The sequence below is a fragment of the Benincasa hispida genome, chromosome 9 (genome assembly GCF_027475165.1).
Source record: "Benincasa hispida cultivar pf3 chromosome 9, pf3_genome.v1.1, whole genome shotgun sequence".
NCBI classification, from domain to species: Eukaryota; Viridiplantae; Streptophyta; class Magnoliopsida; order Cucurbitales; family Cucurbitaceae; genus Benincasa; species Benincasa hispida.
This window is the reverse complement of record NC_143486.1, coordinates 96,204,069-96,229,519: the sequence shown is the minus strand read 5'-3', so window position 1 is coordinate 96,229,519 and position 25,451 is coordinate 96,204,069. Positions and strand designations below refer to the sequence as shown.

Below are 25,451 nucleotides of genomic sequence, written 5' to 3'. Positions count from 1 at the left end.
GAGAACAAATCTCTATTTTTCACTAATTATTGCTAGAAAATGTTCAGGAAAAAAATTCATGATTTTTTTGTTATACTTTACATACTTTTCAACTATACACATACTTTTTTTATCTAAATATTCTAAACCCTCATTTAATATGTGAATTCGATTAAATAAAAATATATATTATAAATTTTTATGTATAAACATTGCATTTAATGTAAGAAAATTAGTATTAAGTATATAATCAACAACTCTACAACATACTTTAATAGTCATCGGTCTCATAATAGTTGGAAGTGGTTGTCAAAGTTGATTTATCGATGATGATTTTCGTAGGATTTTGTAGTCAAAGGTGGTTGTCGGGACTTGAAGTTGGTCGTGTGAAGGTGGTATTAGAGTTGGTCATCGAAGTTTGTCGTTGGAAGTGGTTTTCGGAATCTGGAGTTGACCGTGAGAAGGTGGTCGTCGAAATTGATAACGAAGATGATTTTCGCCAGAGTTTGTAGTTGAAGATGGTTTTCAGAGCCCGAAGTTGGTCACATGAAGTTGGTATTAAAGTTGATTGTCAAAATTTTTCATTAGAGGTGGTTGTCTAAGCCCTGAATTGGTCATTAAAGTTGTTCACTCGAAGGTGATCATCAAAGATGATTTTTGTCAGATTTTGTAGTCGAAGGTGGTTGTCAGAGTGGTTATCGGAGCCTGAAATTAGTCGTTGGAGTTGGTTTGCGCGAAGGGGGTAGTTAGAGTTTGGTCATCAAAGTTGTCATCATTGGTGGTTGCCGAAGACTAAAATTGTTGTCAAAGTTGGTTACATGAAGGTTTTGAAGCTCGAAGTTAGTCACCATAGTTGTCATCAGAGGTGGTTGTCGGAGCTCGGAGTTAGTTCCCAGAGTACGACAGCGACAGTCACCAACAGTGACTCGTAGGTGGAGCCATTAAAAACATTGGAAGAATGGAGAGTTGAGGTGAGTTGGTAAAATATACCAACTCAATGTTGGCTTTTTGATCCTTAATCTCAAATTAATTAATTTTAGTTAATTAAATAATATTTTGATGATAACAAACCTAAATTAATTTATTCACAATTTGAGTATTTTTAAGTGTCTTTTGCTTAGAATTTTGAACGATGATTTTATTGCAATTTGAATCACTAAAGTCGGAGTTTAAACGAAGAAGATATGACCGAAATAAGCTTAACGGAAAAAATTTGAGCTGATGACGTGACAGGATTTTTCTCATCAAAGTTGACCAATTGAAAGGTGCTCTTGGAGCAATGATGGAGTGACACATGGCGGGCTTTTGATTTTTGGATTAGTTTTAAAAGGGAAATGGTTTTAAAAATAAAATGAATTTAATATTATTTTATGTTTGTGTCTAACTGCTAGTTTTGGACACATGATAGGCTTTTGTTTCTTTTTCTTTTTCTTTTTTCGTTAGGTTTGAAAAGAAATGATTTTAAAGATATATATTATTATATTATTTTTGTTGGTGTCTAACGACTAATTGAGTTTAAATCTCCACTATGTTGAGGTTAATGTCCTAAATCTCGTGGGTTTTGTAGTTTGTAAATTATTTGTAGATAAATTGTTTATTTAATAAACTAAAGTGTTATTTTTTGACATTTAGACTTCATTGACCCAAATCCAGTAAACAACGATCCAAGGTTATTTAATATAACTTAAACATGTACATGATTGATCATGTTTAAATAATAACCTGAATGATCTATAATATATGAATAAGGTTGGATACCTTGTCATAGTGACACTACGAATACGACCCACTTTATAATTGTTACAATTGTTGTAAAGTGTCACAAAGGATCTAATCCTGATCGTTCATGTGGATATATATGAGTGGGGTATCTTATACAAAGAGTTTATATAAGATCGAACCGTTAAATGATTAGTATTTCTTTATAACACCATTACTTGAAGAGACTTACATTTCACTATGATGACCACAGGTAACTTGACTTTAATCCTGAGTGAGTTGTGAACTTCTGTCCTATGAAGGTGATCCTTTGATTTGTATGGGTGAGAGTGACAAGATTCACTGATTCAATATGTCTACCATTTTGGAGATTTGTTTGAATAGGGAGCTGGGAACACAACTTCACAAGATGGAATTCAATCTTTCCCGTCTTAAAGGTAGGTAGATGAATTGCTCCCTTAGGGGCTGATTTCGGGTCTTGAACAATGAGGTGCCTCACCGCGGTCTAGTTTATAGTGGACTATAACTAATTGTTCATTAGATAGATCAATGGTATTTAAGAAGCTAGATGTAACTACATGGGCAAAACTATAATTGGACCCAATTGTAGTTATGCGCAATTTGTACTGAAAGTCAACTTACTATTGATTTGTTATATCCATGTAAATAGAAATATATTTGTAGTGCGAAGAGTGTAACTGTTGGTCTTGAGTGGAATGCCCGACAATTAATAAATATTGATTAATTTGATTAAAAAGTTTAATTAATTTTCTCATATCATTGAAGCTTCTAATTTGTAAGTCCATAAGGTCCCCTTGCTAGCTCATTAAAAGTTAAATAATAATCAATTATTTTCTTAATTAATTTGAATTGTTCAAATTAATTAAGGAAATTAATTAGATGAGATGTAATAAATATAATGTTTATGGATACATTATAATATAAAGTTTGATGAGAGATATAATATTTGAATAGGATTCAAATATTAATTATATGAATGTGATTCATATAAAATTATAGGTTAAAATTAACATGAATAAGATTCATATTAAAACTATAGATTATTTGAGAGAATATTATTTGAATATGATTCAAATATGTTATATTTAATTTGTTATTTAACTAATTTTATTTATTTAATCATATATTAAATATAATTTAATATATAGTTAAACTAAAATTAGTTTAATTACATTAAATTAGATTTAGTGTATTTAAATTAAGGGGTCTTTTTAAATATATAAAAAAAATTGAAATATTTACACTTTATAGCAAAAAGTTCTAAAAGTACAAGCATTTTTTTTTATTTTTTTTTGCTATAAAATGTAAATATTTTTTTAGATTTTTCTATTTATAAGAATTTCCCTTAATTTTTAAAAGTGAAATAACTCCAAGGGATTGAGAGTTATTCAACTTGATGGAGAGTTATTTTGAATAACTCCCTCATTCTCTCTTACACATAATAACAAGTTCTCAGAAGAGTTTCTTGTTGTGTTCGTAGAAGGCAGTAATTGTAACACTGGAGAGGAACATCACGAAGAAGGTTATTCTACAAGGGTAAGTGCATTTTCTTCTTCCCTTCTTCTTTGTATACAAAAGCATGCCTATAGGTAAATTTAATGTGTATCTATAAATTTTTCTATGTTTTTTTTAGTTTTTCCAAAACGAAATTCATTGGCACAAGGCGTTTACTCACTTTCAATGAGGATTCAAATCCTTCACACCATTCAATTTTCTTTTACTAACATCCTGTGGCCCAAACTGAATGTGATTTTCACCCACTTTCCTCTCTTTTTAAACACTTCATCTTCTCCAAATTTTTAACAATAATTACATATTTTTACAATTCTCAAAGCCACCACTGCTATTCTCTCCAAACTCTTAATTTTTTTTTTCTTTTCATCTTACTCTTGAGAGATTTATTGTATTGTGAGGATTTAATTGTTGAATGCTCAAATTTTCTACTCTTTAAGAGTTTTTTCTCCTTTTGTTCATTTCTATTGTAAAGGGTTACTTTTGAACCCATAACAAGAGTGTTATAACAGTTTGATCCTTAATTGTGGAAAGAATTGGATTTGTTCTTGTGCTCGAAAAAAAAACGCTGTAACAGTTTGACTCTAAGCCGTGGAAAGAGTCAAGTTCGCAGTGACATATCCAAGAGGAATTTGAGAAGTGGATGTAGGTCGGTTGTGTCGAACTACTGTAAAATTGTCGGTGTCAATTTCTCTATCATTCTCATATTTGATTTTGCAATTAATTTGTTAATATATTTTATTGCATAAAATTAATTGCTATAATTTGTTCTTGAATCTATTTATTTCAATCTCTTGATTATTTTGAATTTATTTTCATATGTATGAAACTATTGTTTAAATTACTTGTTTTTAAAAAAGTTTATTAATTTATTTAATTGGGTCCACACTAGAGAAAAAGTTTCATTAATTTAAATAAACCACTCTCTCTAGGGTTGTCATATCGATCATACACTTAACTCTACCAATATTTAAAGTTGGTAGGCCAAACATTGAATTGGTATATTATATCAATTCAACTCATATTCGTGAGCTAAACACCCCTAAAACTTAATCGAACATTTCAATGCTAATTAAATAATTTCATAATCTTTGTATTGGCATGAGAGTTATGGGAAAAGCCAATAGCATAGTCCTGGGACTTTAGGCTAAAATAGATAATATCATGCGATCATGAAAAGTGTAAATAATAATAATAACGACATCAAAATACGTATCTTTTTATGTCCTAACTTTTTCTTTTATGTGGATTGTAATTACTTAAACGCTCCTAAAATGTGTTGGGAAATCACATCCAGAATAAAATTAAAAAGTCAACTGGAAACATATCCTAAAATTAGAAGGTGACATTAAAAAAAAAAAACCATATAAAGTGTTTCCAATAAATAAAAGTAGTTGGAATTTCCCATTCCTTTTATTTTATTTTAGATGATAAAGTTATTACAACATTAGTCCTCAAGATAGATGGAAATTCCAAATTATAACAAAGGGGATGCAACCTATCTATTCAAAAAGGTAAACTTGATCATATCCCTTCCTGCATTCACACAAATTAACAAAAAAACTATTATTATTAAGGCTTTAAAAAAACCAATATTGTTTTTATTAATTAAAAAAAATGCAAGGTTAAAATAGTAAATTTGTAATTACCCGGCCTTGCCATTATAAATTGGGCTGTACTTGTAGATTAGTTTCTCAAGAACCTGATTTACAGGTGGCTTGTTTATTGATCTCCTGGCCTCACTGCATTAAGCAACACACAAAAATATTTTTTTTTTTTCCATTTTTGTCCTCGTTTAAATATCGACTTCGATAAAAAAAAAATTATTGTATATATTTTTTTTTAAATCTCAAAAATTAAGAAATAAACAATTTAGGTTATAAATATTACCTGACCAAGTGATGGGCTACTTTGTGTGTCAATTCAATGGCATATTCAGTGTGTGGGATAGTAGAAATGCCCCATTCATATGAGTTTTTCTGCAACATTTACTCGAATATTAAATATAAAATTTCAAAATTTTAGAAAAAAAAGTTGGATGGTATTAATTAAAACATTTGAACTAATAATTTTATCAATTTAAATTTTGAACTTTCGTAAGTATCGACTTAGATTTTGTTCGTAAAAGTATCCTGGAAACTTAAAAATTGTTTCAATTATATACTTAAATCATCATGATTGAATCAATTTAGACTCTTTATTGAAAATTACCTTTGAAAATTGTTCGTACATTGATTATAATAATCCATTTGTTAATCTTACATTTGAAAAAGTTTATAGATGTATTAATGATTGTCAAAGATAATCTTAGCAAATGATCTAAATTGATTCTCTCATGTTAAATTAAGATTTTAATCAAAATGGTTATAAATCTCAGGCGATATTTTTTCAAACGAGATCTGAACGAGAGTGTAAATGGTCATACTTCTGAAAGTTCATGATTTAAATTGATAAAATCATTAGTTTGGGGTATAAATTGGTATTTAAAAATTATTCAAGAAAAATTAGTATATATTTAAAGATAATTTACCTCAGGACTCCATTGAAAGATGGTAACTGGATAATTGCGAGCATTTGCAGTAGAAACATAGACCTAATTACAAAGGTACAATTACCATAAGAATATCTCAAAAATTAAAATGCTAAAAATGAAGTTGATTTTTTTTTTCTGAAACAAATTTGAGAAATTCATAGTTGTTCTTGAACATACAAATATAAATAATAGGATATAAATAATGAGATACAAATAGAATTACCTTTAAAAAAAAACAAACAAAATTACCTTGTTGTTCTTATCAATGCTAGTCGTCAATATTTGGAAAAAACTAGATAGCCCCTCATTTTGTTCAAATGTTTCAGGTGAAATGCCATACTGTATTGAACAAATTAACAATAAGATAGTTAATCAGCATGTGTAATTATTTTAAATGGTAAAAACGTTAAAAATATTTTTAAGTATAATAAAATATCAGTCTATCGCAGTCTATCACGGGAAGACAATGACATTTGTTATATTTGTAAATAAGTGAGTTCTTTTTCTTTTATTTGAAAATAATCTAATCAACATTAGCATATACTATCTAATTTGAACAATTATCCTAGCAAAAAAATCGGAAAAAAAAACCACTTTAGTGTCTAAATTTTAAAATGTTACACATTTATTCTTGAGTTTTGAGTTTATTTTCATTTGGTTAATAGAATTTAATATGCTATAATTTTACGATTGAATTTTAAACTTAATTTTCATTTAGTCACTATATTTCAGTATTTTACACTTTGTCCTTAATTTTTTACTAATACTTACTTTGGTCTCTTTGACATAAACTTTATAGTTAATTAGCTTTTAGAAAATCTATGAAGTGAAATTTTAAATTAATTCTAACAACCCAGAAAAAACAGTGAAAACTAATTAATTATAATTTTTAAAATAAGTAATAGGCTACATTAAAATTCAAAAGTAAAATCAATATATAAAGGTATAAATCTTGAAGCCTAAGTACCAAATGAACTCATAACTCAAAAGTAAAAGTTTAATAGTTTGAATCTTAAGAAACAAATGAAAATTAAATTAAAAATTTTAGAGATACAAAATATAACTTTTCAACCAACATATATATAATTAAACTGATATAAAATTTATACTATCAATTTTGAGGCCAAACGTTTAATTTCTCACTTCACATATTGTAAAAAAAATAGAGAAAAAAAGCTTTGAAACTTACTTTATGGTCTTCCCATGTAATACAATCCTTGGTTGTCCTTATTCGTAAAGAAAGTGGAACTCTATAAAGGGATAATATACAAATCAATCATCATAATTTATAAAAAAAATATTGTATTTATGGAGCTACAATTCAATGATCAGTGGCTAAAACGATTATTGTTCAATTGATATAGTACTATTAATTCGAGATCAGATACGATATATTTAAAATAATTAAAAAAAATCAATGATAGATACTTGCCTTTCGAAGACGGTTCCTCTAATATTTGCAAAGTCGTTAAATTTCAAGGCAGATGGAAAACGTGTGGCATTAAATGGCTCGATAATGTCAAAGTTCTATAAAGAAAATAAAAGTATATCAATATGTCAGTGAAGTAAATTATCCCAATTTTTACCTAAGCAAATTTTGGTCTAATTTTATAGGATTTTTATAGCATTTAAAAAGATTGAATTTCAATATTACGATATTTAAAATTATTTCTTCAATTTTCTTAGTTCTAAATAGAGGGTATATATGTATATATAATTTTTTTATTTTTTTATTTTTACTAAGAACTATGTGTTACATTCAGGTTGGAGTTTCAATGTCATCTTGTTGAGATAGTAGTAGATCCATAATTTTTGTTGACGGAAGACTTTATATCATTTAGTAAAAATAAATGTAATGAGTAAGTCTAATCTAAGACTAAAAGGAGTTGGAAAGTAAATTAATCATTGAACTCGCAAGTGATTTTGATACTAGATCAATTATTTATTTATATATTATATAAAGAACATAAAATTGATGAACTCTGAACCTATACTAAATTGTGTCAACAGGTAAATGAATGGGTCCCATTCAATAGTTACCTTGCCGACCATTGTGCTAATGAGCTGAAAACCCAAGGAAATGCCATATAAGGGGACATGATCCCCAGCCTCATTCCTACTCAAAACTTTCTGCACCCAAAATTAGATAAAATTATTATTCTATTAAAAGAGACACACAAGAGTAAAGAGAAAATTAAATAAATTTTCTTCACCCAAAATGAAATAAATATATGAAATATTACCTGGAAAATTTTCTCAGCCACTGAATAATATAATCCATCTCTAACCCTCCCTCCTGTGAAAATCACTCCATTCACCAAACCCAACTTCTGCAATAATAATAATAATAATAAACTTTGTTCTTCAAAATCTTGATTTGTTTTTAGCAAAATCGTATATATATTTTTTAGGTTGGAGTTGTGGTTGAATGAACGAATCTTGTTAAACTAGTTTAAGATAGTTATCTTTAATTTATTTAAACTTACATGATTTATTCTTTAATTTTTACTTTAAAGGTCTCGTGTCATATCGTCTTATCCATATTGTACATATACTTGTATCCGTCAAAAATAGATAAATTCTTTTCGAAATTTTGTCTTGAGAAATGGACATAATGTTTCTTGTTCCACTAAATTCATTAGTTTGAGTGTGCAGTTTATACTGTCAATTGAGCATAACTTAAATGAGTATGACATCAATTATCATTTTAAATATCGATGATTTGTCCTGTGGTGCAGTTGATTTCTCAACATAAAATCGTCAGTTTGTTACCTCTTCAAGAACATCAGTCGGGTCATTATAGATAAGAGGAATAACTCTAGCACCGGCGGATTCGACGAACTTGACGTATGACGCCGGAATATACGATGCGGTGGTGGCATTACTGAGCCTACCAGAAGCACCTTCGCCGGGATGAGAAAGGATTCCGATCACCGGCTTGTAGTAGAGCAAGGGATTGACTCTAGTACAGGTACGCAATTGGAGGTTATGATCTCTCTCATTGTTCTCGATTTCAGAAGGTAAGAAAATGTTGTTAGAGAGAGGATCGTGAATGATGGCTTTAACGAGACCGATTTGGAAGGAGGAGGAGATTAAGAGAGAAAACCAGAGGAAACTGAGGATGGCAATGGCGGATCGGCCACCATTGGAGAAATGAGAGAGAGCTGAATTGAACATTGTGAGAAGAAACACGGGAGGGAATTAAACAGATGAAGATGAAGATGATGAAATGAAGGAAGAGATTGGTTGATTTTATAGAGAATTTGTGGATTTGTTTAATATTAATAATAATAATTAACAATATTATAATTTTTAGTTCAATCACTTTTTTTCCTTTTTAGTACAATTAAAAATATAGAGATTCGAACTACAAATTTCGTGATTATTAACACACTCGAATGCAATTGAGCTATATTCGATTTAATAGTTCAATAACATTTTTAGTCTAGGTCCATATACTTTTTGATAAACAACTTTTTTTTTTATCATAAACTAATTATTTTGAATTCCATACCTATTCTAATTGTTACTTTATATATAGAGAAGAATTTTCATGTAAAGAAAAAATATCAAACTATTTAGAGAAACAGCAAAAAAAAATATCGATAGACACTGGCCAACCACTATAAAAAAAATTAAAATTTTACTATTAGTTTTCCTTATTTTTCTATTTTTGAAAATCCTCCTATATATATATATATATAAACCTATAATCAATATTAAAAATATTGATGTCAATGAAAATATCGAAATCTTAATTTTACAGAAATTCTGATGAAAATATCAATAAAATTTTGATTTCAATATTTCTAAAAATTTATAAAAATAAAAAATTCAAAAATAAATTTAAATTAGTAAATCAACCTCTTATAGTTTTTAAATAAGTCAACATGTCTATTATATATATTTTTATTTATATTAGTGATATTACGTTACTTAATTATTACATTTCATAGATTTCTCTACGATAAATGTGGAAATATTGTTATCACTCTTTATGTCGATATCGAACACACAGAAATATGGAAATATCAATATGTCGAAAAAAAATTAATACTATACTTATCATGTATTATCACAAAATGGATTTATGTAAACAAAAAATGGAAAAGAAACAAAATAGAGACCACTTTTTTCCGATCACTCTAATTACACAAAAAAAAAAAAAAAAACAATTATAAAATAAAATAAAAAAGAGGCGATGGTTGGATGATTTAGAAATACAGGCTTAACTTAACTGGTCACTATAATAGTAACATTTTTCAAAATCTTAGTTTTTATTACATGAAAATAGACTGAAGAAATGGTACACAAAAATATTAAATCCTACTCATTTCTTAGACAATTTATTCGTATTTGTCTATTTGCTTTATTTTATTTTTATATTTATAGAAACCACAGTTAAAAATAAGCACTCTAGAGTAAAAAGCTCCCCAATAATTTAATATAACGTAATCGGTTAAAATGATTAATTTAATAATAAAAAACAAAAAACAAAATAATTATTAAACATAAATGGTATAAGTGATTTAATAAGTTAATAGATACTTGATTTAAAATTATATGGTATAATGTATAAGTATCTATTAACTTGTTAAGTTTTTCTTTCACGATCCACCATACTTTTGTTAAATAAAAAAGATATTTAGAATCAATACGTACATGAACTTATTTCGATAAATTATTGTCATTGAACTAATACATTTTAAAATTATGTGGATGAAATTAAAACAAATCATACATTAATCATATGATCATGATTATGTTCAACTACTATTCAGATCTAGGATTATGTGGTTTGAGATTTTTTTTATAAAAAAGGATGCATACACATTAAACTCATATTTGCAACATAATTTTCAACGTTTTATTTATGGATAACTTATTCTCAAATATCATTTTTTTCCTTCATGTACTTTACCATCTGTAACAATATAATTCTTATTATACTAAATTTTATATAACAATTCAGTCTTTATAGTTTAAAAATAAATTTGATTTCCAATCAGTTTATTAACTTTTGCGTGTAAAATTTTTTTATTAAATCACATTAATATTTTTTACGACATTGACTAAATTGTAACAAATTGTAAAATATAATGACTAAATCATTACTTATTAAAATCCATAGACTAAATTGTTACAACTTTAAACGTATATGAACTAAGGACTTGTTTGGTAGAAAATTTAAAAAGACAAATTTGAAAAAAATGGATTCAAATAAGAATAAAGTTATATTTCATATTTTTTTATATGTGTTTGACGGTAAATGAATTTGATTACAATTTAAACAATTATTTAAAATTTGTTTGATATTATATTGATGAATTATAAAATTAGTTGTAGTTCGTAACTTAACATTAGTTAAAATTAAACTATTATTAATTTAATTTATGAAAATATTTTATGTTAAAAAACATGTATAATTATTATGTTGTAATATTATATGATTTTATATATACATATTTTAGTTTTTTAAAAATAAATTTAGTTCATAACATCCTATACTATATTTACAGATTTTTTTTTTTTATCTTTATTTAATTTAATTCTACATTTCAAAAATTAAAATCTGGATACATAAAATTTAAAAATACAAGATTACATAATCAGAAAAAAAAATTTAGAAATAGAATATAAAATATCTAGCTGAATTGAATGAATTTGAAAACGTAAAACTTGACAACCAAACAAGCTATAAATCTTTTAACCTATAAGTTTCTAAGGCATTCAAACGGTGTCGTTTCTATTTATTATCTTGGATTCAGTGGATCATTTTTGTGGGCCCTTGCAGTCTTGTCCGACCCATTTCTGTAGCCACACAATATCAGAACGTGCTTCAATCCTAACTACCCAAACCAATCTTATATTTATTATGTTATCCATTTTTTCCCGTTTAAAATATATACATGGGATCGAAGTCAATAATACAAATTTTATGCTAATCGATTATTAAATTATATTCATGTTAACAAATTATTATATTGTTAAACTAAAAAATAATATGTATATATAGTCTTATCAATTTATCTTTGTTTTGAAAAAATGTTCAAATTCAAATTCAAAAGACACATATAATATTATATTTTAGGGAAAATATTTTTTTGGTTCATAGGTTTTGAATGTCGTTTTTATTTAGTCTCTAGGTGTTCAAATGTTACACATTTGGTCATTAAGTTTTAAAATTTATTTCAATTTAATCCCTAAGTTTCAAAATATTATAATTTTACCCTCGAGATTTGAGTTCTATTTCAATTTGGTTCCTAGATTTCAATATTTTATATTTTTAAAATTGATTTTTCATTAAGTACTCAATGTCAATTTCTATTAATTGATTAAAATTAATTATGAAGTGAAATTTTAAAAGTGATAAAAAATAGTGAAACTTAATTAATTATAATTCTTTTAATGATTTTTAATTTATTAATGTAAAGTAATACTAAAGATGAAAAATGGGTATTTAGTGAATAATCGAGATCAAAAGTATAAATCTTGAAACATAGAGATCAAATTGAAGCAAAACTCAAATGTCAAGGATAAAATTGTAACATTTTAAAATTTATAGACTAAATTGAAACATAACTCAAAAGTTAAGGACTAAATATATAACATTTTGATACCCATGAATTAAATAGGAACTAGATTCAAAACCTAGTGACCAAAAAGATATTGTTTTCCTATATTCTAAGATATTACATTATTTTAAAAAATTTGTATTTTTAATTTTTAATTTTGAGGTTAATTTTCACTTGATTCAAATATTATATTTTTTAATAATTACTCCCAAGTGTTCACTCATTTTAACTTTTTTTATAATTATTCATGAGTGTTCACTAATGATTACTTTAATTTTTAATATAAACTATCATTTATTTAATTAAAAATAATTATGATATGAAAATTTTAAATTAATTTTACAAGTGAGGAAAAATTAGTGAAAACGTATTCAATTACCATTAATTTTTTAAATTCATTAGTAATAATTAAATATTGATGATTGGAAGAATAAGGATGTATTTAGTTTGAAACATCATAATCACAAAGTTTGGAGTTCGATTCTTTTTAGTCTCAATTATAATTAAAAACTCTCCATTTAGTTTAACGTTTCAAATAAAAAGTTTTGACTAATTGGTTTATTTTTAGAACTGTAAAAATTTGACCAAATATCAATCATGAGAGGATGGAGGATAGGATGAAGTGGGGATACTATCTTAAATTTTATTTTTATTTTTTGAAAATTTTATAAAGCTACGAGCACTATCAAACAAAACAGTGCCATATCCTGATCCTTGCTTTTTTTTCTTCCGTATACCGTTTCTCTGTCTTGGCTTCATTATTGCTCAATTGTTTTTGTTCCTCTCTCTAATCTATCATGTACCATTTATAATATTCTTTTTTCTTTTCTTTTATAGAAGATTCATTTCACGAGATTCAAATAAAATCCGACCTACTTCCTAAATATATAATCTTTTACTTGCTCAATTACAAAGTAAAATTACGAAATTTACCATTATGTGTACATAAATTGATGAGATTTTTACGAAAAGCATCCTCTTTTAGCAATATATTTTTAAAAAATGTCTTTAAATTTTAGTTTTTGAAAAAAGACTTTTAGTATTATTTTTAGACAAATATACTTTTTTTTTATTTTTTTATTTCGATTTTTATATATATTTTCCTATTTACAAAGCTTCATGGAGAGAAAAATTACATTTATTATGGAGAAAGAAAATGCATTTAATACGATATTTTCTCATTTTCAAATGGAGAGAGAACGTGCATTTAATATAATTTATTTTTCATTTCAATTAGAGAAAGAAAATGCATTTAACATTTGATGTTGATATATGTGATATATTCCATTATTTGTTTTGAGTACTATTTGTTTTCATATAATATATTCTATTATTTATTTGATATATATCTGAGGTATTCTGATATTTATGTCTGTTGAATGAGAAATTTTGGACCAATCACAAATTGTTACATCATTTACGAAATTACAAACAATTGAATTTGGGACTAATTAAAAAATAACATGTATCCCAAATTGAAATTAAAGTCATAAATTAGCAAATTCCAATGTTGTCATGTGTTTTCATTTCAACCATTGGATCAAATTAATTATTTTGATTTAATTATATATTAAAATTTTGGGTTAAAGTTAAATTGAACTCAAGAATATGCTTAATTTGACCTAAATGTCAAAGAAGTTCCAATTCCAATTAATGGGGCCCAAGGACCAAGTCTATGGACCAACTAAACCCAAGCCCACAAAGCCCACCTGAGAGCTTTATAAATAGAGTTCTCTTTATTTGTGGGGGTCAACAATTCTAGGTTCCATAGAGCCTAGAGAGAATACTCTACATTTAGAAGACTTATTGACTCCGGAAGACCGAACTACTCCTTGAAGCTCAAGTTTTGAAGATACAAAGATTCTTTCAAGACTTCAACTTCAAGAACATCACACGCTCCACTTTCCCAAGTCAAGCATATGCATTCAACTGAGAGAGAATCAAAGGATCAAACACTAGAGATCTAACCACATCACATCAAATCAACACAAAACACAAGTCAAACTCCACGAAACAAGTTTATCCAGAAACCTCATGTGGATAAATTGGCACGTCTGATGGGACATCTCTACCTCTCATCTCTCTCACTCATCCAAATCACCAAATCAACAAATGGCACCAAAGAAAGCCGCATCTAGAGCATCTTTTGCAAGCAACGCCTACACAGGACCTATTACTCGCAGTCTTTCGAAAGAGATCATGCAAAAACAAGAGCAAGTTTCCATCATCGCACATAGCATTCTGAAACAATTAATTGAATCTTCAAGAGATGGGATCTTCATTAAGAAAAAACCCTTGTTTGACAACTCTACTCCTACTTCTGACCGAGCAAAGAAAGAATCATATATAAATGTAATATCTATCATGATGGCGAATGTAACAATCGATGCGGCCATGGCAAAGATGGAGAGGAAAATAAACTTTCTGTTGAAAGCTGTTGAGGAGTGATCACTTTCGAAAATCGATGTCATTGATTTGACCTTAAACCAAAACAAAAAAATATTTTTATATCACTAAAACCTACTTCTTACATTAATAAGTAGTATAAATGGCAAATACGGGGTCGAACCACAAAGAGGTCAAGAATTAAGTCTTCTCCTAAGCTAAATTTGACTATGAAAGCGATAAAAATGGGGTTTTGTTGTTTGATTGACAAGAAAACTAAATGTGGAAATTAAAATGCGAAAAAGTAAGATAGATGGCGAAAGAGAGAGATTGAACACAAGATTACCTTTGTCGATTTAGAGATTGTAGGGTTTTCTAAGAATTTAATCATCGATTAATTATTAAAAACTACTTGAATTAACTCTTTCTTGAGTTTAATCGAATGTAGGGATAATCCATACAAACTCCTTAATGAAAATCAATATGTCGTTAATTTCTAAATTAACTGAGCTCGTTACAAAGGCTATTTACTTAGTTAATTTCATTATGTACAAGGATTGATTAAGACATTAAACAAGAATGACCAATTCTATCCTAAAGCATTTCCAATCTTTATGTTTTTTTTATCAATTAGATGATCCTAGATAGTCTAGAAATCATGCCATAAATCAAACTAAAACTATTACTACTGAATTAAGCATGCTTTCAATGCAATTCGGACATCAAAGAAACATATAGAGAAGAAAAACATACAAGAAATTGAGTCGTCAATTCATCAATCCTATATGCTTGTACTAGAGATTAATTGAAAGAAAGGAAATCACAAAGAAACAAAAACATCCAACCAAAAATCCATAAAAAATCTCAAAGAGTTCAAGAAAATCCCTACAAACCTTAAAAACTGATGTCGTGACCTTTAATCGTTCATCGAATCTGATTCATGATGCCAAGATATATAAATACAACTCAAAAGGAAAAGAAATCTCATGAACTTTGGCCTGGAATGGCCAAAACTGCAACATACTCTCTAAGAAGGCCTAACTCTCCTCCCTTCTTACCTAATTCGGAAAGAAAATATTTATAATACAGCCACAGTGTTGCAATGTTAGGAAGAACATTGCAACACTCTTGTTGATCTAACCCTCAAGCGTTGGGCATGTGTTACAATGATGGTATGACTCTCCCTTGCTATAGGTGCACTCGTGGAGATGCTTGGCGTTCCGTTAATCATCGCAACGTTAGAATGCTAAGAGCAGCGTTGCGACGCTACTCTACATACTTAGCTTTTGCCATTCAACGTTGCACTTAGGCATGTATGAGCATTATGACGCTTCAATCAAGGGCAGTTGTCATTTCCTCTTCTTTCAAGCCCAGATGCTCAAATTACCTCCAAATTACTTCAAATTAACCCTATTTCTAATCAAATGGTTAATTCTACCTCTTGTTTCTCAGTATCTACAAAATAAGATAATTAACACATAAAATCCATTAACAAGCCTAAATTAAGCTAGAAATTATAGCACTTTTTTAGAGTTGTCAAACACCCCCAACTTAATTCTTGCTCGTCCTGAGCAAGGTATGAACATATATTCAAACAAATATACTCATTCATTCAAAAACATGCTTGATAGAGTTGAAAAAGTTGTTACTCTAGTCTCAACAGTAAAAAAAGGATGAAATTTGCAATCAAGAATGAAATTCGATTACAATCAATCAATGAAGCACATTTTTAAGAATGATTCTAAATCTATTCATGCATGAGTGGGCTTAGAGTCTTACTAGTTAAGCTTGCATGACCCGAGAATTTTTTATAAGGTTCTCAATCTGTTTTACCCCCTACTCTGGCTCGGTTATCGACTTCAGACATACCAAGCTTGCAAAAAAGGGCAACACTAAGACAAGGGTGCCTAAACTCACGCACACAAAACATAGAAAGCATTTATTTTACCTAGAGGGCTAGCTTTCATACTCAACTGCCCCGAATCTATCCACTATTTTCTCGCGAGGCCCTAACTAGACACGGCAGAGGTAGCTCTTTTCACCTCTATCCATGCACACAAACACACTTTTTTTTTTTTTTTTTTTTTTTGCAGGCAAGCCGACGATTATCTCATTTTTAATTTTTTTTTTCAAGCAACTAATTTGCTTTTTTTCTTTTTATCCACACTAGGTCCTTTTTTATCTACATTGTCTAGTTTTGCTCTAAAACAAGGGAGGTTACTTCTAAGTGAAAAGGGGTCCATTTGGGGTAGCAACTGAAATTTAAATCAGATAACCCAATTCTAAGCATGCAAGACTTTTATTTTGCAACAACAATGGCTTAAAGATGTATAAGAGAGAAGAAAAATTTTTAAAATTGGGCTAAAAATCATGATTATGCTCTCCTAACATTATTTCATGCAAGTTTTATCACAAGAAGAGTGTGTCATAAACTATCATCATAACAACCAAGCAACAGAGCAAACAAAACAATTGAGCACAAAGCATTGTCCAAGCACAATGCTCAAGGACCCCAAGCTAAAATATACTACCACGGGTACCCTACCCCCAACTTAAAATGATACATTGTCCTCAATATATCTCTAAATAAAGCTTTATGAAAATAAAGACAAGGAAACAGAAAACCTCCCCTCTACGCGTTTTCGTGCACTGTCTTTGAGGTGTGGTAGGAAGGCTCACCTCTCAAAAGATGTTTCTTTCTTCTTTAGGGACCAAGGAGAGGAACCTACAAAACAAAAAAAATAAAATAAAAAGAAAGCTAATCTAGAAAGCAAATAAAGAAAACAGAATTTTTTAACCTAGCTCCCTCCAAAAAGGGAAAATTTTTAACATCAGTTACTCGACATGATCTGTCCGCAAGCACAAAGTGTTAGACTTATGAAACATGCAACGGAAGAAAATAGGATCATTAAGCATTCTAATTTGGCTTCAAATTTAGCATGCTTATAAACTAAAAAGAAGGTTTCATACTAACCTTTGAAGATCTACTTGAATCTCGAATTTCAGCTACAATTTTCTCTTCCTTTGGATGTGAACCACCACAAGGTCTTCCCTACTATTCTCTATGTGGCTTATATTGAGTCGTAAGACTCAAAATAAGCTTGAATTAGGGGAAAATGGAGAAGAGGTCACTGGATCACCATGGTTGAAGACTTTCTTCAACCTCAAGATTTTTCAGCAATTTTCAGTCAATTGCATGCCTCATTTTCACTCCAAACTGAGTGATATATACAAGTCATTCATGCAAACACTCAAATGTCTGAAAACATTCCAGCTTCAGCTTCAAATTTGAGTTGGAAAGCGAGTGGTTTGGTGACTAAACTACTCCAAGAAGAAGTGGGAAAATCCCATTTTGGGATTTTCTCATTTTTTCTTTATTTTTCCAATTTTGAAACAAATTTCAAAATTACAAATTAATTTCAGTTTTTAATTTTACATTTAAAACTGAAATTATATTAATTTTACAAAAATTAATTCAAAATTAATTTTTCTAATAAAATTAATAATTAATAATTAATTCTAATTAATTTTATATCAAATATTAAATTAATTAATCACCAATTCCACTTCTATGAACTCCCATCCATGAATTTAATATTTAAATCATATTTAAATATTAATTGATTCTCCAATTTCGTTTAATTCCAAAATTAAACATGTAATTATATCACATATAATTACTAATACCCTTAATTCTAATTTGAACATTTCAAATCAACTTATCATGCTACTCTAAGGTTAATTCGTTTGTGAGTTAGTAAGGGGACCTAGTGGACCTACAGATCACGGGCTTCAACGATCCAAGATTAATCAGCTAAACTCTTTACATCGAATTAACCCTCATTCGTTAACTACTGGGTTACTCCACTAAAACCCAGAGTTGCATTCCCCTCACTGTAGATATATTGTGTCCACTCGATATAACCATGATTAGTAAGTTAACTCTTCACAGGTTATTCGTAATAATGGCTGGGTCAAAAAGCTGTTTTACCCCCGAGATTACCTCTTGTTCCTTAAGTCCCACTGATAGTTTAATGAACAATTAGTTTGTGATCCAATCATCAAATCGAGTCCCTCTCGAGCCAATAAGAGGGTGGGGCTCTTTGTTCAAGACCCGAAGTTAGCACTTAAGGGAACAACCTCTCTACTATCCCTGAAAGTGAGTATGAATGAATTTCATCTTGCACTCTATGTCCCCAGCTATTACCCGGTCTTAAACCTGAAATGGGAGGCTTATTGAGCCAATATTGCTGAGCCAACCCTCACCCATGCAAATCTAAGGATAAGCCCGAATAAAAAGAAGTTCATAGTTAGCTCAGGATTCAGGTTAAGTAATCTAGGTCATCGTTGTTGAGGTTGATGCCCTAAAGTCTCATGTTCTATAGTTTGTAAATAGTTTGTACGAATGCTTGTGATGTATAATATATGATATTTTACTTCACTTCTTGATTTTGCTCAGTTGTTTGTTTTATTTGCTTTACCACAAACCAATAAACATAAAATCTCTAGTTATCTGTATGTAACTTAAGCATGTATGTGGTGACATACAAGTATATCATGTCTTAAGGGATAACCAAAGTGGTCTGTAGTATATGGATATAGGAGGGAAACCTTATCCTGGTAACGCTACGGATGCGTCCCGCTTTGTGGAATGGTCACAAGTATTGTGATTTATCACAGATGGTCTGATCCTGATCATTCATGTAGGGGATATGTAAGCGAGGGCGTCCTATACAAAAAGTTTGTATAAGACCTGACCACGAAGTGTTAATGTCTTATTATATAACACCGTTCATGATAGAGACTTCACTTCACTAGGATGACCATAGGTAACATGACCTCAATCTTGAGTGAGTTGAGAACTCCTACCATTAAGGGCGATCCTTTGATTTGTATCGGTGCGAGTGGCCAGGTCGCCGACTCAAACCTACCATTTTTGGGTTTCGTCTGATTTGGGAGCTGGGAACTCAACTACATAAGATGGAATTCACTCCTTCCCCGAAGAAGGGGCAAATAGATAGATAGTTCCCTTAAAGTTTGATTCCAGGGCTTGAACGATGTGGCGCCACACACCTTCTCTTGGCCCGAGAGTTGTTCACACATAGTTGGACTATGTTGTATTGTTCATTAGAGAAATCAGTGGTACTTAAGGAGTGAGATATAACTATAGAGGCAAAATGGTAAATTGGCCCAACTGTGAATGGTCATCGTACTCATGATTGGTTATATCTGATGGACACAGAAATATATCTGTGGTAAGAAGAATTCAGCTATTGGTCTTTAGTGGAATGCCTGGTAGTTAATGGATGGTGATCTTGTGGCTAAAGAGTTTCAACTATTCATGTACCGTTGGAGCTTCGAGCCACAGGTCCACAAGGTCCTCTAGGTAGCTTGGATAAAGTCGAGAATCAGTTTTTGGGTCAGTTTGAAATGTTCAAATTGACAAAAGAGAGTTTAATTATATATGATATAATCAAAATGGTTAACTATATATGATATAATTGACTAAATGTATGAGATACATTATTTTGGAGGAAATTAGATATAAATATAATTTATATCAAGTAGAAGAGAAATTATTATAGTAGATATATGATATCAAACTATAGGTTAAAAATATAATATGATTATATTCATTTATCAATTAATTAGTTGATTATGTGATAACTGACTGGAAATTTCTCCTAAATCGTGCGATAGTGGGAAGATCAATTTCGGTTATTGTAACTGAAGAATAAAATGAAAATTGGTTTCATTTTGCAAAGAGTTCGAAAAAATCGCTTAAGGTGTGGAAACGTCACAATGCTTAGCTGAGAGCCTATACGATAGTGCCTTGTCGCCTAAACGATCACACACCCTGCGCACTAAACGATCACTTAGCGCGCCGAGTTTTCTAAATGATCGCTTAGTAAAACCTACACGATCATGTGCCTTTCTCTAAACGACGAGCACCCGACTATACACCTACTATCTCCCACTTGCTTGTTGTTCTACATGATCATATTTTCCTCCTTCCTCTACCAATTCCATCAAAGTCCACTCTTTGGATTCTCACTCCGAGAATACCAAGGGCTTCAAGTGGTGGTGTCATCCCCGGTTGCTGCTTGTTCAGTTGTTGCCGTTTGTGTAGACGATCATACTGTCAGGTGACTGATTGCTGGACGATTTAGACTATGGAGGAGTTGCTTCAGCTAGATTGAGTTCGAAGTAAAGATAGTCTTCAACTGGTATATTTACTCAATCTGTTGTTTTTTTATTTGTCAAAGCATGCGTATAATTAGTGTTAAAATACATACCTATTTGTTAGAATGTGTGTGTGGTAATTCAGTCATGATTAAATGGGAAAAATTCGACCATGCTCATCAATGTTCTTGTTTAAGAGTTCCTTCAATCGTTGTGATAGTTAGTCTTAAACAGTAGACAATGTTATAAAGTAAGAGTGGCTTATTTCGTGGTCCGATCTTACACAAACTCTTTGTACAGGACGCCCCCACTCCTCATGTCATTACATGCTCGAATCAGGATCACTTCGTCTGTAGCACTTTACAACTCCTTGTAACAACTACAGAGTGGGTAGCATCCGATAGCGTTACCAGAATAAGGCACCCTACCTTATTCATATACTATAGACCATTTTGATTATTTACTTGAACCTGATCCACTTTTATGTCTCCACGTAAAGTTCAAGTACTCATGTAATAGTCATGGATCTTTTAATTTATTGGATTTATTTAAAAAATGAAATGAGCAATTCATATATTCAATAACAACTTTATTGAATTTTCAGAATAAGTTTTATTGTTTACAATCCACGAGTTTTAGGAGATAAAACCCAACAAACTCTCACTTGGACTAAAACTTCAATGGTAACATACATATGAATACATAATGTTGAGTTTTTGAGTTTTACAGAGAAAAACATTTAACTAGGGCATCACATACTCATGGTTTACCTTTAGGTATCACATACCCATGGGTTTTTCTCCTACTTGCCCTAGGTTATATACCTCGTAGTCCTAGTCTTACTAGAAGATTCTGAAACACTTTAGCCAAGAGAATCGCTGTAAACATGTTAGTATACAATGGATCTTATTAAACTATATAGGGAATGCATCTAATTTTCACAACTCTTTGTTTTTTTATGTTGTCACCTAAACTTGATGGCATGAGTTTCTAATAAACTCAAAACATGGCTAGGGTGTCATACATCCCTCCTATTATATCGAAACACCCTCAAATCTTGAGTAAGATGACATCTGATCTGCCCAAACAACTTTTGTTACAGTATCAGTTTTAATCAATAACTCTTTATTGATATATATATGCTTTTATGGAATACAAATAATACATGATGATCTCGTAAATTTTTCCAGAAAATTTGGTATTTGTCAACACAAACACTTGATTTTCATTTACTTGAAAATATATTACTTTTGGATGTCCTACAGATAGGCATGTCTTTTGAACAATATTTCAACACTTAAGGGTTCAACACTAACACATGTGTTGATCTTTTCAGATTTCTGAACTATGTAAACATTTTTTACATATCATAAACAACTTTTATGAGTTCTCCATATCTTATATGGATTTTCAGAAATACCTTAAAATTAAAATAATGTTCAAAATAATTAAGGCAATTAGGTGTAGAAAGTTTTCACTCGATTTCATGTTCTATCAGAATAGCCCCAGAAATCTCAAACTTTCTATATTTCTTACTTTGTTCCAATTGAAGTATTTTGGATTTTATTTTACCTAACAAGTTTTATACACCTTGAACTTCAAGTGTTCTGAACTTATTATTTAGGTCAAACAACTATTTGCCTTTATTGTTTTCTAGCTGTTTTTAAATATCTAAATATTTGCAGATGGCTTTTAGCTTGGTTGGTTCTAACAAAAGTTGCTATAGAGTAGAACAAATATAACCTTTTGCTAATGAACATTTAATTTATAATAAAAGGTTTATACAATATGTTCTATACAAAAGATAAAATAATTTTTATTACAATAACAAAAAGTAAACAAGTTTATCTTTCAACAACTCCAACATCTCCCACTAGTCATTTTGAGATATGTTCCTATATTCACAATCTAGAGTATTATCTCATAGCGAGTAACCCTCAGGAACTAGTTTCCTATTTTGCTTTCTCTACTCTTTTCTCCGCAAGGTATTGTGGGTAGTTTCTCTTCCAGTGCTCTTCTTCACTACAGTGGAAAAATTTTCCTTTATCTGTAGCTTTTGCCTTGCCTTTTCTGCCAGTAGGTTTCTTCTTCCCTTTCCCTTTTTTCTTCTTTACTGTAATACTTTTATTCTGTGAAGAAGAAGCAAAAGACTTCTTAAAGGACGATCCTCTTTTCTCAGCAGTAGTAACATTTACTTTTGGTTCCAATCCTTTAGTCCTCGTCATGGTATGGTAAGCCTATAGCTCATTTAGAAGAATAGTCAAGTTATACTCTATTTTATTCATCAACGCGTTTGTACAGAACTGCAAGAAACTCTTCGGAAGAGATTCAAGAATAAAACCAACTTGACTCTTCTCATCAACAACAACACTATTTACTTCAGCCACGTTAAAATGGACCATCATGTCCAAGACATGTTCTGTAATAGAGGCCCCTTCTTTCGTACGACAGTTGTAAACATATTTGATTGCATCATGCCTCGGGGAGAAGGACGGTTGTCCAAACATCCGATGCAGAGATTCCATAATATGTCTGGCAGTACTCATGCTCTCATGTTTCTTAGCTAATACATTAGATATGCTAGCAAGAATATAGGCATGAACTTTCTCATTAATCCCGATCTATCTGTCGTATGCATCCCGAACATTTCGGTTTACATTTGAGCTAAGAATGAGACATTCCTCTGTTAAAACAAATCTTAAGTCATCTATCACCAGTATTGTATTTAAGTTTGATTTTCATGTAGCATAGTTATCCCCAGTAAGTTTATCAGAAGCCAATAGTTGTACTAAAGAACTCGTCATTCTGAAAATATAAACAAATTTTATTAGTAAATTGCTTTTAAACCCAATCACATTTTAGCAAAGTAATAATGTACCCAAAATTCATTATTTTTCAATGATACTATAGTGAGTCATAATAAGTTCTACCGAGGGACAGTCAAATACTCCTTCACTAAAGCAAGACATTCTTGACTAAATACTATCTCCAAAATAACTCATATTCCAATAGTCATTTAGCTACTGTTTTTTGTCAGAATTTACTAAAACTTTAGTAATTCTATAAGTGTAACCCTCCATTTTCAGACCTCAAAGGTCGACCCCAACGATGCTACTGAATAGAAAGTCAAGGTTGGAAAACGACCAAAGAAATCCTATCCATTTTTGGGGTTTGAGTTGTTTTGAATCCTATGTTACAGCCCCCCGTGGGGATAGTCGTCGTTAAACGACTAACAAGGCAAACTTAAAGGTGACAAGCAGGTGCAACATAAGAATCTCACGGTCCAAACAAACAAAAGAGATCGCAGGACACGTTGACACATATCCTTCACCCACTTACTATGAACTACTTCCCCCATTCACCTTGATCTTGACCCATACGAACACTTTTCGAATGAAGCATCAAGGTATAATCAACACAAAGCGTTGTATCGACCTCACGGTGTGAACTTTCTAAGGACGTGAGAGTTGAAATCAATATATCGTATATTTGATTTTACATTGAACAACTTCCCCTCATGCACCTTAATATTGATTCATGCAAACACTTTCCGAATGAAGGTCACTCCCAGGGTGACACGAAATGTTGCATGAACCTCATGGTGTGAACATTTTGGGACATGAGAATTAAAATCAAAACATCACATTTGATTTTACGATGAACAACCTCCCCTATTCAGCAAAATCTCGTTTCATGTAAACACTTTACGAATGGAGGTCACTCTCAGGGTGACACAAAACGAAACATGAATCTCGATTGTGAACTTTTAGGGACGCAAGAGCGAAAAATAACATATCGTATATGTTATTAATCTCCCATTGAAGCATTCTTAAATACCCAATGAAATGTTCTAATAATATATCATATATGCTATTAAACTCCGACTGAAGTGTCCTGACAATTGTTTGGATATATTCTTTATTTTGGTTTGTTCCGGCTAATTAAACAACCAAAGTTTAGGTGTTTATACAAGTACAATGTTTATATTTGGATTTAACCTATGATATCTAGGTGATAAACCAGTTTTAAAACCTCACACCGCTCGCGTATTTCTTATAAAACCAGTTAACAATGCTCAATTATCCGGCCATAATCCCCAGGTAGGAGGTGTTATGTAAAACGCCAACTTAAATACCCCCAATCTTAGACAGGATTATATACCGGTTGAGTTTGTAATATTAGTTTAACAAGATAACGACCTATTTTAACTATTAAAACAAGTGGTTAACCTACGTGAGCATACGACTTATCTTTGTTATGGATTTTAAATGTCTAACCCAATTTTATAACTTAGACATGCTAAGCATCCATAACATACATCAAAGTCATTCAATATTTAATATAACACTTATATTAAATAAAAGAAACCTTATACATGCATATTATATATTATAACATTTTATAACATACTTTCAATGCATGTAACATGCTTCCTATGGTGGGATTTTAAATCTACAAGGTATGTTTTATGCACTACAAGATTTATTTAATTATAACATGCATCACATGCATAAATAATTAAACACGGACTGATATGATTTTAG

General features: G+C 30.2%; 1 protein-coding gene across 1 annotated transcript; it reads right to left on the bottom strand.

Moving 5' to 3' along the window:
• Nucleotides 1-4,612: 4,612 nt before the first annotated feature.
• LOC120086854 (gamma-glutamyl hydrolase 2-like) lies at nt 4,613-9,012 on the bottom strand. The gene is made up of 10 exons (XM_039043672.2): nt 8,537-9,012; nt 8,008-8,094; nt 7,805-7,894; nt 7,197-7,291; nt 6,954-7,014; nt 6,014-6,103; nt 5,762-5,824; nt 5,122-5,210; nt 4,881-4,973; nt 4,613-4,767 (listed from the first exon to the last, which is right to left on the bottom strand). The coding sequence occupies exons 1-10, from the start codon at nt 8,939-8,941 to the stop codon at nt 4,734-4,736; spliced, it is 1,107 nt and encodes a 368-aa protein (XP_038899600.2). The 5' UTR covers nt 8,942-9,012; the 3' UTR covers nt 4,613-4,733.
• Nucleotides 9,013-25,451: the final 16,439 nt, after the last annotated feature.